Below are 15,444 nucleotides of genomic sequence, written 5' to 3' on the forward strand. Positions count from 1 at the left end.
AACAAGTTTAATTCTACTCTACTTGGCAGAGCTTCTGCTCTTCCAAAATGTATTCTACATTCAACAGCAATCTACAGTACTTCTTGGCAGTGCTGTACTGAGCACATGAAACGAGGAGGGAAAAACAAACACACAACCCTCACCCAAAATAAACACCAGGGCATGATACCAAGCCTTTATTTAAAATACTCAAGGTTTGTAAACTGCTGATTTTTTTCCTTTTTGCCTTGATTTTGATTTCATATAGTATATTGCTATGATATACTCAGTGTTAATCAAGGTAAGATTACAACTTGAACAGATTACTTTCAAAAGTATGGTGGCATGCCACCACTGAAAATCACCTTTTTGAAATGGATCAATATTAGAAAAACTTAAGTTTTTACTTAAACATTTAATGGTCACTGACTAAATTAACAAGGTCTTATATTTTAAGTCAGGCACTGATTTGCAGAAGTCTGAGTTACTAAACTTACTCGGTTACAGTTTCTTGTTTAGATGTTTCCTCTCCAGTGTTACTGGATATATCACCACTTAGATCTTGAATAGCTGTGGTATTAGCAAGCTGTGCTTGCTCCTCAGTTGAAACAGTTACTGTATTTTCATTATCTACAGCAGTAGCAACAATGGAAGTAACTTCAGGTTCAGGAGCAACTGGAACACTTCCCACAGTATTAGTGGGTGTGGTGGAAGTACTGGCATTAGCTGCTGCTGCAGCAGCTGCAGCAGCTGCAACAACAGCAGCTGCTGCTTCTGCAGCAGCCATGGTGCTCATAGTTGTAGGAATTTCTGTTGTAGGAACTGGGGCTGCTGATGTAGCAGTACATTCTTCTTGCTTGCTATACATTAAAAGAGAGAGGGAAGGGAGGGGAAAAAAGGAATAAAAAGGGGTTGGAGGAGGGAGGGAAAGGTAGGGAAGGAGAAAGAGAACCGTCATTTCCATACTGTAACAGTAATGCTGAATAAACCCAATTATAACGTCGTAACACTAATGGAACAAAGAGCTAAACAATCACTGACAGTAAACTAGAAAGCCACCCCAAAGATCGCAGAAGAAGACTATATTAAGCGAATGTTTGTCTTAGAGACTATCTAGCCATACTGCCTAGGTTGGGCTCAGATCCATGAGGCTCAGGCAGTACTGTAACCTTCCCACTGTGCGTATTACCACTTCCAACTTCTACCTTATTTTGCTTTCAGTAAACTTGCACAGTAACACTAGGCACTGATATAAATGCTTGTATTTCCTAATGTCCAATTACTTTGATAAGACCTCAATCTGTTACTTTGAATAACGTATTTGATATATATCAAAATTCGTAAGACCTATAAAATCTACATTTCAACAGTGAAAGGGCAACTTTGTAGGCTGGGCGTCTATAGCTCAGTAGTTGACTGCCAATATAAGCAAAGCTGTGGGCGTCTTCCTCAAGAAGACAAAAAAAAAAAAAGTTGTAGTTTTATCAAGGAGATAGTTCACTCATTCCCAAAATGAGAAACTTAATCCACAACCAATGCAATCCATATCAAAGTACTCTCTAGCAAAACTTGAATAAATATATTTCCTTTTTAACACCTCCCATAAAACCTTCCAAAAACATCAACCATTATCCTAATCCTATTAAATAGCATTCATATCCTTTTTAAAAAGTGGACAACTAAAACATGAATGCTATAGAAATGGCCAAATTTGTAAATCATATTGATTTTCAAAATTGCTTACCTGCTTTCTTCAGCTTTGATCATGGCTATTAAAGAAAACAGAGAAGTTAACAACTAGTTTTAAATATAACCACTGAAAACAAATTATAAAAGGAGATGAAAGTACCATAATTTCATCCAATTTAATTTATCATCTGACAATTTAAAACTTGCTTTAAAGAGCAAGTGTTTGGTTTCAAAGCCTCTCAATACAACAAGGAAACTTTTTATAACAGCGATTGTGATTGCTGAGCAATCTTTTCCAATGCTGATGATTACTAGCCATGTAATCACACTTTGAAAATATTCATAATTTAGGAATACAATAGTATTGTCTCCAGGGATGAGACTTTTAAAAGACACTAAACTTAAATTGATACTAAATTCATGAGATTTCTGGCCCATTTTTCACACTAGCACCAACAAGCAGATAAGCAGCTATGTAAACCAACCATTTGCAGTCATATCAGAAATGAGCTTGATTCTCTGTAGATGAGCAATTAGGCATTCTATTGGTAAAGTCATTATAAGCTCATGCTCAGACACTTTAGATAGAACTTTAAAGATCTGAACAGTCAGTATCTCTTTGCACCCTAGGCTTGGGTCACTTTTCAATTTGTTGGTCAGACATGCCCCAGACACGCACTGTTCGTTACTTTGTACCATGAGAATGAGGTGCTGCATGTGAGCAAGGACAGAAGTCGTCCATTAATGTGCTTAAAACTGATCACTTAAGGGAAAATAGTTTAAGATGCAAAAACCTATTTTAAGATGCAAAAAGAAATCCACATAAGAGACAATCATGATCTAAATATGATCACTAATATGATCTAAAGTGTAAGGTAATAATACCTTACCACTTCCCTATAACCTAGCTGATCTAGATCAATTTAATAAAGGATTATATTTTAAGAACAGTAAACTAACTTAATTCTTAACCACATCACAGAGTGTTATTTTATGTCCTGAATACTGTTAGATAACACTCTTTCCTAAACATTTAATGGTACTGAGTAACTAAGCTTTCATTCTTTAAAATATATAATTTATCTATTCATTTATTTAACTTAACTTTCAGAAAAAAATTGATACTATTTTTCATGATACTAAAGCAAACTCAGTACTAAGTGAAATCTAACAATATATGGACAAAATAACTGACTCAAGATCAACTACTACCTATTATCAGGATTAAGCTTAATCACATGTCCCATGTATGCACCAACATTCTGAGGTATACTACAAGTTTGTACGTGACCTTGTTCAACATTTATGTTTATTTAAAATACGAAAACACAATTTTAAAACCTTTAAGCTCATTTATAATATAACTCTTATACAGAAGTAATTGTTTGAATTAATATCTCACTGCAGATTTATCCATTCATGGTTAGTGAAAATTAGTGACATACTCTAAATGTTAAATATAACAGAAAATTATCAAAGCAGCTCACCATGCAGGTTTGATTTTGTAATAAGACCTCCAGCAACAATGGTATTCTGGTATCCTAGTTTCAATGGAATCAAATCAAATAAAAGTCTATTTAAAATCTATAGAACTGAGATCTAGAGCAACAAGAAAATAAGAGCCCACAAAAACGTTATATCATTTAAAATGTGCACACAATTTCATTTTTTTTTCTTTTAAAGAATCAGGCCTTAGTTTGAATAATCCTATTCAGGGAGAACTGTTTCCAGGTGACTGGTATATATATACAACTTCCCAGTAGAACTGTTTTCCCATCTTACCTTCAAGGTCTTCAAGTTCCTTAGGTTTGGCCCAGCGGGACTCTTTTGTTTGAGAATTATAGTAATAAGGCTTCCCAGAATCAGATTTGTACTCTTTCCATGGGCATTTAGACAATAGTTGCTAAAGATGGGAAAAAAACCTTTCAGTAAATAGTATTCAGCACTGCTGCCTATCTGCCCTTGTTTTCACTAGACAATGTCTACCTATGTAACTCTACATACATCCATAGCTTGGCAGTTGTTGTCTATTGAATTAACTAACTATTGAAAAGAAAATAATTGTCAAAGATAATTTAGGAAGTACAAGGATGCTTCCTCAAAGTTAGATATCTACCTGGATCTCACCTGTGCACACTTCTGTGTTCACATAGGTAAAACCACCAGCCATAATTACTGAATGGAATGTTCATACAGTAGTAAAAATAAGACAAACAGAACGCTTGGGGAAAAGTGAAATCTGACTCATCCATCTAATGTTTTAGTTTCATAGTCAATTTGTTATAACCCTGAGAGTGTGTGCATATTAATGAGAAATAAATGTTATCAACCTTCCTTCTCAAACACATTATTAGACCACAGAAGTAATACAGTGTGTGGAAAGTACACTTATTTTACCCATCTTAAGTTCTTTAGTTAAGGGAAATAAAAATGGAATACCACTGGCTAGGTAAAACATTCTTCAGTGAAAAAGATCACCTCTTTCTGAGTATAACTATTAAAACATGCAACATTGCTTAATTTACTGCTTCAATCTTAATTTTATATTTATTTTGAATGTTAAAAGTGTATAACACAAAATAATACTCTTTCAAAGGCATCTTGACAAAGAGAAAATATTCTACTCAAAGACATGACAGTATTTTATAGTTTATTTACTTTCATGATATCAAACTCCATGGGGCTGGAACTGTTAACTTTTATTTATTTATTCATTTATTCATTTATTTATTTATTTTTATGACACACCAGAAGAGGGCATCAGATCCCATTACAGATGGTTGTGAGCCACCATGTGGTTGCTGGGATTTGAACTCAGGACCTCTGGAAGAGCAGTGGGTGTTATTAACCGCTGAGCTATCTCTCCAGTCTACGTGTCTTTTAAAATAATACAGGTTATACTGTATTGAAGAAAACTGTTTTACCCTTCAATTTATTCTTGAAGATAGCTTTGAACAGAGGATGATAAGAAACAAAGTACAATAAAGTATGTCCATATAGGAAAACAAATTTTATTGTCCTTGCTTATCATTCTAACTGCATTAACCCTCTACACCCAATGTCTTAATTAATTAGAGATACAGAAGAACTGCTCTTTGGAGCTTAATACAAAATTGTAAGAAATATACTCAAGCTACTTAAGAGTTCTGATTCCTAGTCTCCAAATATTTACCTCAGCAGGTGTTTTAAGATCATCTGGCTTTTCCCAGGTAGACTGTTTTGTTTCAGTATTGTAATAATAAGTCCTTCCATCAGGTGATTTATGTTCTGTCCACATTGATTTCTAAAGGAAAAAAAAATTAACATGTAAATTATTCCGCAGTGATATCTGTGAGGTAGCAAGCATACAAAAGACCAAATTTAAGTATAAAATGACTATCTTAAGAGCTCATATCACACAGAATAATGTCAACAGAAGTAGAAAAGAAATGGAAAAAGAGTTGGAAAAAAAGAGAACATCTTAAAATAATCCAAAGGTAAAAGAGATCAATTAAGGTTTTAGGAATGCCAAGACTGCTCTCAAGTAACATTTTACCCTTTGTACAAGCTAATCCTCCAGAAATATAAATCAAGGATCTAAAAACAGAATAACTCAAGTCTACTAAAACTTGCAAAAGTAGCCTCAGCCATGGCCCTTTAATGCTGTTTGACTTTCAAGTTGGCCTGTTCTTGTAATCAGCTTTTCATACAGTAACAAAGTTAACTATGGTTGATGAAGGCTACAAAGATGATCTTCATCCTACTTTTTAAAGGATGATTACTACATATAACAATAAGTAGAAATAAAAGACAAAATTGTACCACTTGCTTATTCAACACTAAAATTTTATTTTATTTTTTTATTTTACACTTATTGACAAATTTATTAGAACTGATTTTTATCACTGTGTGCTTCCATAAAAAGGAAAAGTAATTGTGATATTCTTTAAATTTCCTAACAGTAAAGCCACTCTTTTCCCCAGAAACTAGAATATTCTTAGTTATTCTATTTGTCAACTGTAACTTTCTACAGGAATATAATTCCTATGACTAAATGAGGTTGCATGTACCATGTTTTTTATGGCAATATTGTACTCAAGAACAGAAATAAAAATAGTTTGGTTAGTAATTAAATTAAATGCATTGTATCAGAGTTTACAGTACATATTAGTATGCAGTCAGTAAAGAAAAAAGTGATTAAAGTTCTGGAGAAACAAATACCATGGGTGCTAAGCTACAAATACAAAATGCAAAGGCATGTATCTAACAGCATTTTACAGAACATAGATATAGAAAACATATGCTGATTTCTGTTGTTGCTTGTTTGTTGATGTCTGTATTAGTTTTTGAACTTTGTCTTTAATCCCTGGTAGTCTTTGGTTTTGCTTTCCATTGAACATAAATATATTTATGTTCCATCAGAACATAAATATACCAAGATAAAGATGAATTTAAATATGACTGGTTGTAAAAACGGATATGTGAAGACCAGGGTGATAGGTAGCATGGATTACTCTGGGCAGAAAAGAAAACACGTAAAAGGCACTTTAGTGAAAAACTATTGGAGGACTGGATGATGATTCTAAATGTATTTACACTTATCTAAGATATATATAGTAGGCCTATATGGGTATTGGCTCATACTTGTTTAATTTATATATTAAAAGTTACACACTAGATAAGGCATTGTTATATTAGTTGCTCAGTTACAGCATCATCCATTAGATCATCAATGTTAAGCGAGGAGTATGCCTCATCAGCTGTATGTTACCATGGAGCGCGAGAGCTCACAAACTACCCATTTATGGGCCTTCTAGAGGATTGATCAGTGTTAAAGAAGCTTCTTTTCTCTGAAAGAGTAGTTAGTTTACTGCTAGGTAGGATCTGACAGTGCTCAGATCTACAGGCAAATGCCTAGTTGTCTCTATTCATCCTTTCAAGTGAAGGTATCTCTTCTAAAGTCTGAAGGGAAAAGGTAACAATTCTTTTTACCTTTGTTCAACAAAAAGCTTGGATTCTGAGCAATAGAGTAAGATAAAGAGATACAAAAAGGAAACATTAAATTTTCTACTTGCAAATGACTCTATCAATACCTAAGAGACGCCAAAGACTCCCCAAAAAACCTTTAGACATGACATTTTCAGTAAAGTAGTAAAGTGTAAAAATCAACATGCAAAATTAGTAGCTTATATATATTATTATATAGTAATTTTTTGTATATACAAATATTGAATATACGTGAGAAATAAAACAATAGTATATATAATAACCTAAAAACATAATAATAAGATCTAGGAATACATACAATTAAGGAGGTAAAATACCTCCACAATGAAAACTTCATTAACACTGTCAAAGAAACCAAAGACACTAGCAGACAGAAAATCCTTTTGTGTTCCATTTAGCAGAATTTGTATTAGGAAATGACTCTATTATCAAAAGCAATGAACATCTTGAATGCAACCCACACCAAAATCTGAAAAACAATCTTCAAAGAATTCTAAAATTCATCTGAATATCCAAAGCACTCTTCAAAAAATCCCAGGACTTAGGCTGGAAAGATAGATAGCTCAGCGGTTAAGAGTACTAACTGCTCTTCTAGGGGTCCTGAGTTCAATTCCCAGCAACCACATGGTGGCTCACAACCATCTGCAATGGGATCTGATGCCCTCTTCTGGTGTGTCTGAAGAGAGCAATAGTGAATACAAAAAACAAACAAACAAACAAACAAACAAATGAAAAACCAGGACTCAGGAACCAGAGGCAAGCAATCTGAGCTTGAGGTCAGCTTGGTCTATATAGTGAGCCCATGACATCTAGGGGATACATAGAAAGACTCTTGCTCAAAAGAACAAAGGAACAATAATGTCACTAAATAACCACAATAAAAATGAACAAAACCCACAGCAAGACATAAAGGAAAAATCAGACATACATTAGTATTAGTTAGATTTTCTTGTGACAAGACCCTTGATAGAACATTTTAAAAAGAGGATTTATTTTGGCTCAAATGTAAAAGTCTACCATAGCAGAGAAAGTATGGTGGGTACAGCAAGAAACAGAAAGCATCCTCTCATTTTCTCCCTTTGATTCCATCTGAACCTTCAGTCTATAAATTAGTGTACCACAAATTCAGACAGTCTTTCCTCTAGTTTGAACTCTGACATTTTCTCACAGATACACCCAGAAATTCACCTTACAAATCTTCCTATGAGTCTCCATAAAGCTCAGATGACAATGAAAATTACAACTGAGGAAAGAGGTTACAGGGGAAAAAAAAAAAAAAATCAAACAAAACTCTTGTTATGGTTCTATTGCTGTGACGACACACCATGACCAAGATAAAGAAGCTAGTTAATTGGGCTGGTTTACTCCACTATTAGAGGAAGCATGGTGGCATGCAGGCAGACATGGTGCTGGAGAGGGAGTTGAGAAATCTACATCTGCCTGGATCAGCAGGAAGAGGCAATAGCCATTAGGCTAGTCTTGAGCTTCTGAAACCTCAAAGCCCAATGCCAGTGACACTTCTTTCAACAAGGCCACACCTCCAATAATGACACTCCTAATAAGTCTATGGAAGCCGTTTTCATTCAGACTACTACACTCTCAGAAATATGAAGCCATTTGATTTAAACTAGGTGTAAAATAAATACAGTGGAAATATGAGAGCTTCAATAAATTATGCCTGGAAAACTGGATGGATATCCACTTAGAATGAAACTGGGTCTTCTCTAACTTCATAAAAATCAATTCAATGTAAATCCAATCTAAAGCAAGACCTGAAACATAAAAACTAATAGGAGAAACATTGCAGGATATAGACAATTACTCTAACTCAGGAAATAGTACAAGAACTGACAACAGAGTTTATCAAATTAAAGATTTATGCATAGCAAAAGAAGTAACAGTGTAGAATAGCAGATTATGGAATGGCAGAAAGTCTCCTAGATATTCACACAGATGCGAAGTATCCAGAATACAGAACAACTCAAAAGTAAATACCAAAATAATAGTATACTCAATAAATGGACAAGGGAACTGAGCAAACATATTTTGTTTTCCAAGACAGCGTTACCTCTGTAGCCCTGGTTGCCCTAAAGCATGCTCTGTAGACTCCACCAGAGATATGCTTGCTGCAGCCTCCCACACACTTGACTGAACTGAATTCATGCACTACTAAGTAGGAGAGAATTACTCAATATTTTAGCTAAGAGGGAAATGCAAAGTTCTAACTCCTGGTAGTCAAAACTGGAATCAATATGAAAAGAAAAAAAAAAAAAACAAACAAACTACGAATGTTGTCAAGGTATGATCCTGTTGGGAATGTAAATTAGTATGGCTACTTCAGAAACATGATGTTCTTAAGAAAACAAACAAACAAAACCTAAAATATATTCCTGAATCCTTTTAGGAATTAAGTCAAAATACAAGGGAGACTTGTACATTTACTTTTAACACGATAACTTTGAGACAAACCCTGGATTCCTATAAATAATAGAGAACTAATACAAATGTGCGTTTATAAAATTAACTAGTAAGGAAAATAGTCATTTTGTCTGCAAGAAAATCAAACAAATTGGAGATCATAATTTAAACAGAAATATGCCCCACTGATCAAAATATTACATGCTTAGGGCTGGTGAGATGGCTCAGGAATTAAAAGCACTGGCTGCTCTTCCAGAGGTCCACAGTTCAATTCCCAGCACCCACATGGTGGTTAACAACTGTCTATAGTCCCATGGGATATGATGGTGTGCATACATGCAGACAAAACACTTTTTTATACATTATCTTTTAAAAAATCTTTTTTTAAAAAAAAAGCACATGCTTTATTGTATATGAAACCTAGACTTATAAAATAGAAAAATGAGCACTTATTTGAGAAATAAAGAGACAAAGAAAAGGGGGATAAATATATTCAATGTTAATTATATGCATATGTGAAAATACTATAGAAACCAATTATTCTGTATTCTGTTTCTTTTCTTGCCTTTGATGGGTAGGAGGTGAGAGTTTCATTGTAAATGCAGATATATGCCAGAGAAAAGACTACAGAATCTCTATTGCTCTCTGCCTTACTCTATAATCCAGAAGTTTACTGCTTTGTCTGGTTAAACTGGCCAGAGCCCTTTGGGGCTCGCCTATCTTGAACCCCAGTGCTGAGGCTCTAGGCATATAGAGATTTGAAAGTAGGTTCTCATGCTTGTACAACAAAGCACTTTCACCCATAGAGCCATCTTTTCAGCTCCCAAAACCTCCTTTTCTTTCCCACCCTGACCCTAATTCTTGTCCTTTTATTAACTCATGCACAACTCCTTGTTTTTGGTTTGTTAACGCAGTTAAGTCAGGCAACACTTGCCACAGTGCTGTCTGTCAAAGTGGCTGGCCATGGGATCTCCAGTACCACTTTCATCAGAAGGACATGCTCCATAAAGGCAACTAATTTTGCATTTGAAATATAAGGTATTTGAAATACCTTACAGTATTTCAGCACAGCAAACAGCCTTTCTCCTGTGCTTATTCTTCCTGGGGAAGAAAGCCTTGTTTTCTCAGCACCACCATGAAGTCTCCACACAGGATGGGGGTGGAGTCATGGTGAATGCTGAGGTGAGAGGAAGTAGGATATCTTCCAACAGCTTACTAGCAGGGGGCAGCCTTTATCAGGAGGAATGCCTCCCCTTATCCTTGATCTTAGATTTTACATTTTCTCTAGCAGATCAACTTCTAGCAGATCATTTTCTCTAGACTGTTCAACTCAAGAGTGACAATCTTCCCCACATAGGTGTTTACAAAAACCTGTATCTTGGCAGTTATTCTTCTGCCAGAGTAGACTGGAACACCAAAAACCTGTTTTCTTTAAAGTAGTTGGCCTTCGTATTTTCAAACAGTCACATAAAATAGAAACAATCTCTCCTAACATTAATCAAAAATTTTTTAAATAAAAAATTTCAACATTTGGCATGGAAAACTAAAGATGCTTAGCAAATAATCTCCAGAAACCAAGGATCAATTCAGCATGTTAATGAAATAAAAGGAAGTAAGTACTTACTGCACCAGATGCTGCACCTAAAAGACAAAATAGTCATAGTGGTAAGTGAAGTGCTCCTTGATAGTTCCAATATTTATAAATAGTTCTTTCTCTTTATTCTTACTAAAGATTATGATCTGACCTATATTATCTGTTTGCTTGTTTTCCATCCCACAAATAAAGCATCTACAGCATAAAGCATTTTCAGAAGTAGAGCTTTCAATCTCCAAAGTTAACTGTCAGCTGCCAAATAATAAACATTGATTATGTTTTCTGGCTATTCTTAATTGTCATTCTCACCTAAATTACTTTATTATTTATGCTACTAAAGTACAATAATGCTCTGTTCTCTTATTCCTGCCAAACTCAGTTACTTTGATCCTATGCATGTGCTACTGTGTAACATAAGATACCACACATTTCTGCTTAAAATTCAAATTACGATTAAATAATTTTCTTAAAATAGTGGTTCCTGAATTGTACTGACCACATTTCAAATACTGTTACATGTAGCTAGTAGCAACTGTATTTGATAGTATAGGTTATTGAACATTTCCACCATATTTTGTTAATGCTGCCCTATACTACTGTATAAATATATGGCACACATATATATCATATATGGGATACATATGCACATATATATGTGTTGATACATGTGTATGTTTGTATTTGTGTATCTTTATGATACAAGGTATTTTCAGGTGTTAGTGATAAAGCTCACACAAATAATGTCTAACTTTAGCAACCAGTCAACTTAAGTAAAAGAGAAAGCAAAAATTATAAAACAGAAGTCCAAGAAGAACAAATACTGCATATCTAAAAAGTACTATCCATTCCTATGTTCCCTAAGTAGAAATATGGACTCAGTAGAGTTCGTTGTCTAAATATTCTGACTCTGATTATGTTGACAGAGCATCATTGTATTTTAGTGGCATATATAATAAAGGAACTTAGGTGAGATTGTTAAGCACAGAAATTCAGATCAACTGTTCCAATATAAATTTTAAGTATTTAATAATATCACAAAATATAAAAAATGAGAAGCAAAGATTTTGTACAATAAATTTGACTTAATGATTCAGTTGCAAATACTATTGTCAGATATTGAGAAAATATTAAGAACGAATCATAAAGATCAGTTTAAAAAACTGTGGCTTGTTAGCACATATGTATTCCACATGCATGCTTGGTGCCCAAGAAGGACAGAAGGCATCAGATCCCCTTGGAACTGGAATTACAAGTGGTTGTTAACCATGTAAGAGTGGGGGATGCATGCCAGGGCCTCTGGGAAAACAAACAAACCAGCAAGTACGTCTGCTCAGCTATCTCTTCAGCCCCAGACACCACTTTTCATTCCTTGTTGTAATATGACTGCATCTTTCCAAATGAAGTCCACCATACATTGTAGACATACCTGCTGCTACATCCATACTATTTACTCCAGGCTGCAAAAAGAGAAATTAAATTACTAACATTCAAAATCATTTAAACTACATTTTATAGAAACAATGTTATGTAAATCAGTTTCATGTGTAACCTGTAAGCCACTAAAAGACTAGTATTTCTAGTGGTTTCAACTGCCAGACTTTCTATACATTTCAAGAGATCATCAAAATCGGGATAACTTAGTTAAGACATTATATGGTTATCAATTGTATTCAGAACCACAACCTTCCCCTCAATTCTGAAATTTCCAAAGCACTGAAAAACAAGTTCTACTAATTAAGCAACAAAACTCACCAATATCAATATATTAGAAATAGGGCCTTAAGACTTCTCAACATATTTCTGTAATGTAATATATGCAATGTTAATAAATATAGAAATGTGACTAAAACACTAAAAACTTACTAATCTAAATAAGTATGCCATACCCATTCACTAAAGTCAATAGACTCTCAGGAAATAAAGAGGCTTAAGCTAGTATCATAGTATTTATATATCACCTACCTACGTGTGACAATAAGTCTCTATTCAAGAACAATTTGCAACAAGTTTTACCAAACTAGGCGTTTCAAAAAAATGAAGTCTTCTCATTCTTAAGTTGAATGTCAATTTTTTTCTAGCACTTAATAAATTAAATGCCACGTTTGAAAATATTACATGACTTCTAAAATGATTTTCCCTCACAAATTGCTTACATGTTTTATTTATTACAGAACTAGTTTTATCACCGAACATGGATATATGTTACAGTATAATGCTCAATTACAATTTCCATATTACACTTTAATTTTGGGGTATCCTATAAAGTACACACATATTATTTATACATAAAAGTAATCAAAACATAGAAAATAATTATTTCCATAAGATTACCAACCGGTAAGGCAGGCTGCATGGAAGCCTGAGACATATGAGACATCATCATTCCTGACATTACTGAAGACATCATTCCAGGCATCTAAAATAAAAGTTAAAAAATGGTTAGCATGTAAGACCAAAACACTTTATAAGACTGTAAGTATCATACAATTTAAGAATATAACCCACTGAAACTATGCTACTATAGTATATGGATAATATGCTTAGTAAGTGCTTGTTGAATGAATGAAGTAGTCTCTGTTGATCCTGTTCTGATACTTACACCACAATTTATATGTATGGTAAAAAATATCTTAAGTTTACTTAGAAGGACAGACTGTTGTATTATTTTAAGTCAAACTTGAGACTATTCATTTCCTTTTATTCTTAAGCAAGGTCTTTTTTTTTTTTTTTGGTACAAGAGAATATATGACAAAAAAAAGTTTCAGTATTTTTACCTTTTATTCTCATCTGTACTAAATAAACTTTACAGTAATTGGATCCTTTTCAAAATCTTTGATCAAAGGTGCTTAAAATCTAAACACTAACTTGAAATTTATATAAATGTCCTTTAATTATAAACACAGAAAAGTACATAAATATCTGACTATACTAGTTTTGAGAATTTATTTTAGTCTGTTAAAGACAGCAATTAAAATCAGAATAAGGACTAAGCTAAGCATGAATAAAAATCATGAAAATTTACTCTCTAAAGATTTTGATCAAAACATTCATCTCTGTTACATAAAATATATTAAGTACCATATTAGAATTTTGACTGTAATATATTGAGTAGCAAAAGAATCTAAGGAAGCTTGTACAGTGATAAAAGTTTCAATAATTATACACTAGGATAAGGTAAATGGTTATTCAAATTTCAAATTAAATGAACAAGTTACAAAACAAAACCAGAAAAATGAGCACATTGACCAATAGAAAAATAGGTAAGAGTATCTATGTTCAGTTTTATTACTTGTGAAAACTTAAAAGTGAAATGGGCTAGAATACCTGTAGACCAGCAGAGGGTTAACAGATTAAAAACCAGCTAAAAATTATTTAAACTGTTAGACAGTAATTATGATTAGAAGAATTTGCTAGATTATGTGGAACATATGTTCAAAATAATACTTTATAAAAAGCATAAGATTTGAAAACAAGCATAGAGGCCTCCAAAACTTAACTAAAAGATAAAAAAAAAATACATGAAAGAATAAAATCTATTCTTTCTATGCTTTAGAAAACAACAAATTGAATAGGTGACACGAGAAAGCCACTCCAAAAGCAAAGTGGGAGTCTAATACAGTTCAAGCCAGAACCCTAATATAATTTCAGAATTGGAAGTTTTAAAAACCTAAAAGAAAATTAGTAATTTCTCCTAAGGGTGAAATAAAAAGTACTTTAAACTGTAGAATACTTAACTCCCCTAATAGAGGTGCAAGTTTTAGTCCAGATCAAAGAAAGAACAAATACTCAAAACCAAACAAAGAACATAAAGACTTTGACATAATTGTCTCTTTCACTGTCCTTCCTATTTCTCACAATTTTAAACACTTCACAATTGTTCAGTAGTATTCAGTTATGGTTAGAAAATGAGATGCGATAGAAAGCACAAAGGCATGGTTTTCTTCAGCATTTTCCATTAAAGTTCTGGCAGGCAAAGCTTAGTTATGCTTGTTTTTACCTGACAAACTTATTTGTGAGCTTTGAAATTTTCACATACGTAAATACTTATTCTAAAAGTGAAACTGATGATGTGAATATGAAACTAAAGAACATCTTTATGCAAGATACTGTGTTTCATATAAACTACTATGAAAATTTGGTATATTTGGAGCTCTCAGTGTTTTGAACATGGTAGAATGGCCCGTTTCTCTGAGCTATTATCTACTTAGGAAATGTTACTATGATTCCTATTTTTATTATCCTAAACACAAAACACACAGGCACATTTTACATTTGCTTTCTATGTAGTTAAATTCTTTACAAGCAGTTGGATTCAGTTATACCAGTTACTTCGCAGAACCCTCAATTTGAGACTAACGAAATTCTTTGTAATATAGTCCTTTTGCTGTTTTAATATCAGTTAATGAAAGTGAATCCAGGCTGTAAATGTACAGAAAAGTGGCTTTTATTTTAACTACTCGGCAGTGGTTTTATATTTTCTTCTCAAACCAAAACAGAGGTAGGCAAGTTTCTTTGTTGTCTTTGGCATGGTAAGTTAAAGTTTCTTGCTTCACATAGAGGGTATAGCCAACTCTAATTGTAAAGGCTGTTAATTTTCTATTTGCCATGCTCCCCATTGTGAGTAAACCTTCAAGTTTAATAAAATGACATTTGTTAAAAAAAAATTCTTAACTTAATCACTGTAATGCCATGGCAATTTTATGAAAAATCATTTTCTAAGCACAAATGGCTATTCATATTAGCCTAATATGAAAATGTATTATAAAATAAAAATGCTG

At 33.4% G+C, this 15,444-nt stretch overlaps 1 protein-coding gene across 4 annotated transcripts in view; it reads right to left on the bottom strand.

Annotated features, from left to right (window-relative positions):
* The window catches only part of Prpf40a (pre-mRNA processing factor 40 homolog A), a 41,703-nt gene that overhangs the window by 15,429 nt on the left and 10,830 nt on the right, over positions 1–15,444 (bottom strand). For all 4 annotated transcript variants that reach the window (XM_052182490.1, XM_052182489.1, XM_052182492.1 and 1 more), the window contains exons 3-10: positions 13,002–13,082; positions 12,093–12,123; positions 10,697–10,713; positions 4,841–4,951; positions 3,451–3,571; positions 3,156–3,209; positions 1,724–1,748; positions 477–839 (exon numbers count right to left, since the gene is read on the bottom strand). In XM_052182490.1, coding sequence (XP_052038450.1) covers positions 477–839; positions 1,724–1,748; positions 3,156–3,209; positions 3,451–3,571; positions 4,841–4,951; positions 10,697–10,713; positions 12,093–12,123; positions 13,002–13,082 — 803 coding nt within the window. The remainder of the gene's footprint in view (positions 1–476; positions 840–1,723; positions 1,749–3,155; positions 3,210–3,450; positions 3,572–4,840; positions 4,952–10,696; positions 10,714–12,092; positions 12,124–13,001; positions 13,083–15,444) is intronic.

Source organism: Apodemus sylvaticus, chromosome 5 (assembly GCF_947179515.1).
Source record: "Apodemus sylvaticus chromosome 5, mApoSyl1.1, whole genome shotgun sequence".
In the NCBI taxonomy this organism is placed as follows: Eukaryota; Metazoa; Chordata; class Mammalia; order Rodentia; family Muridae; genus Apodemus; species Apodemus sylvaticus.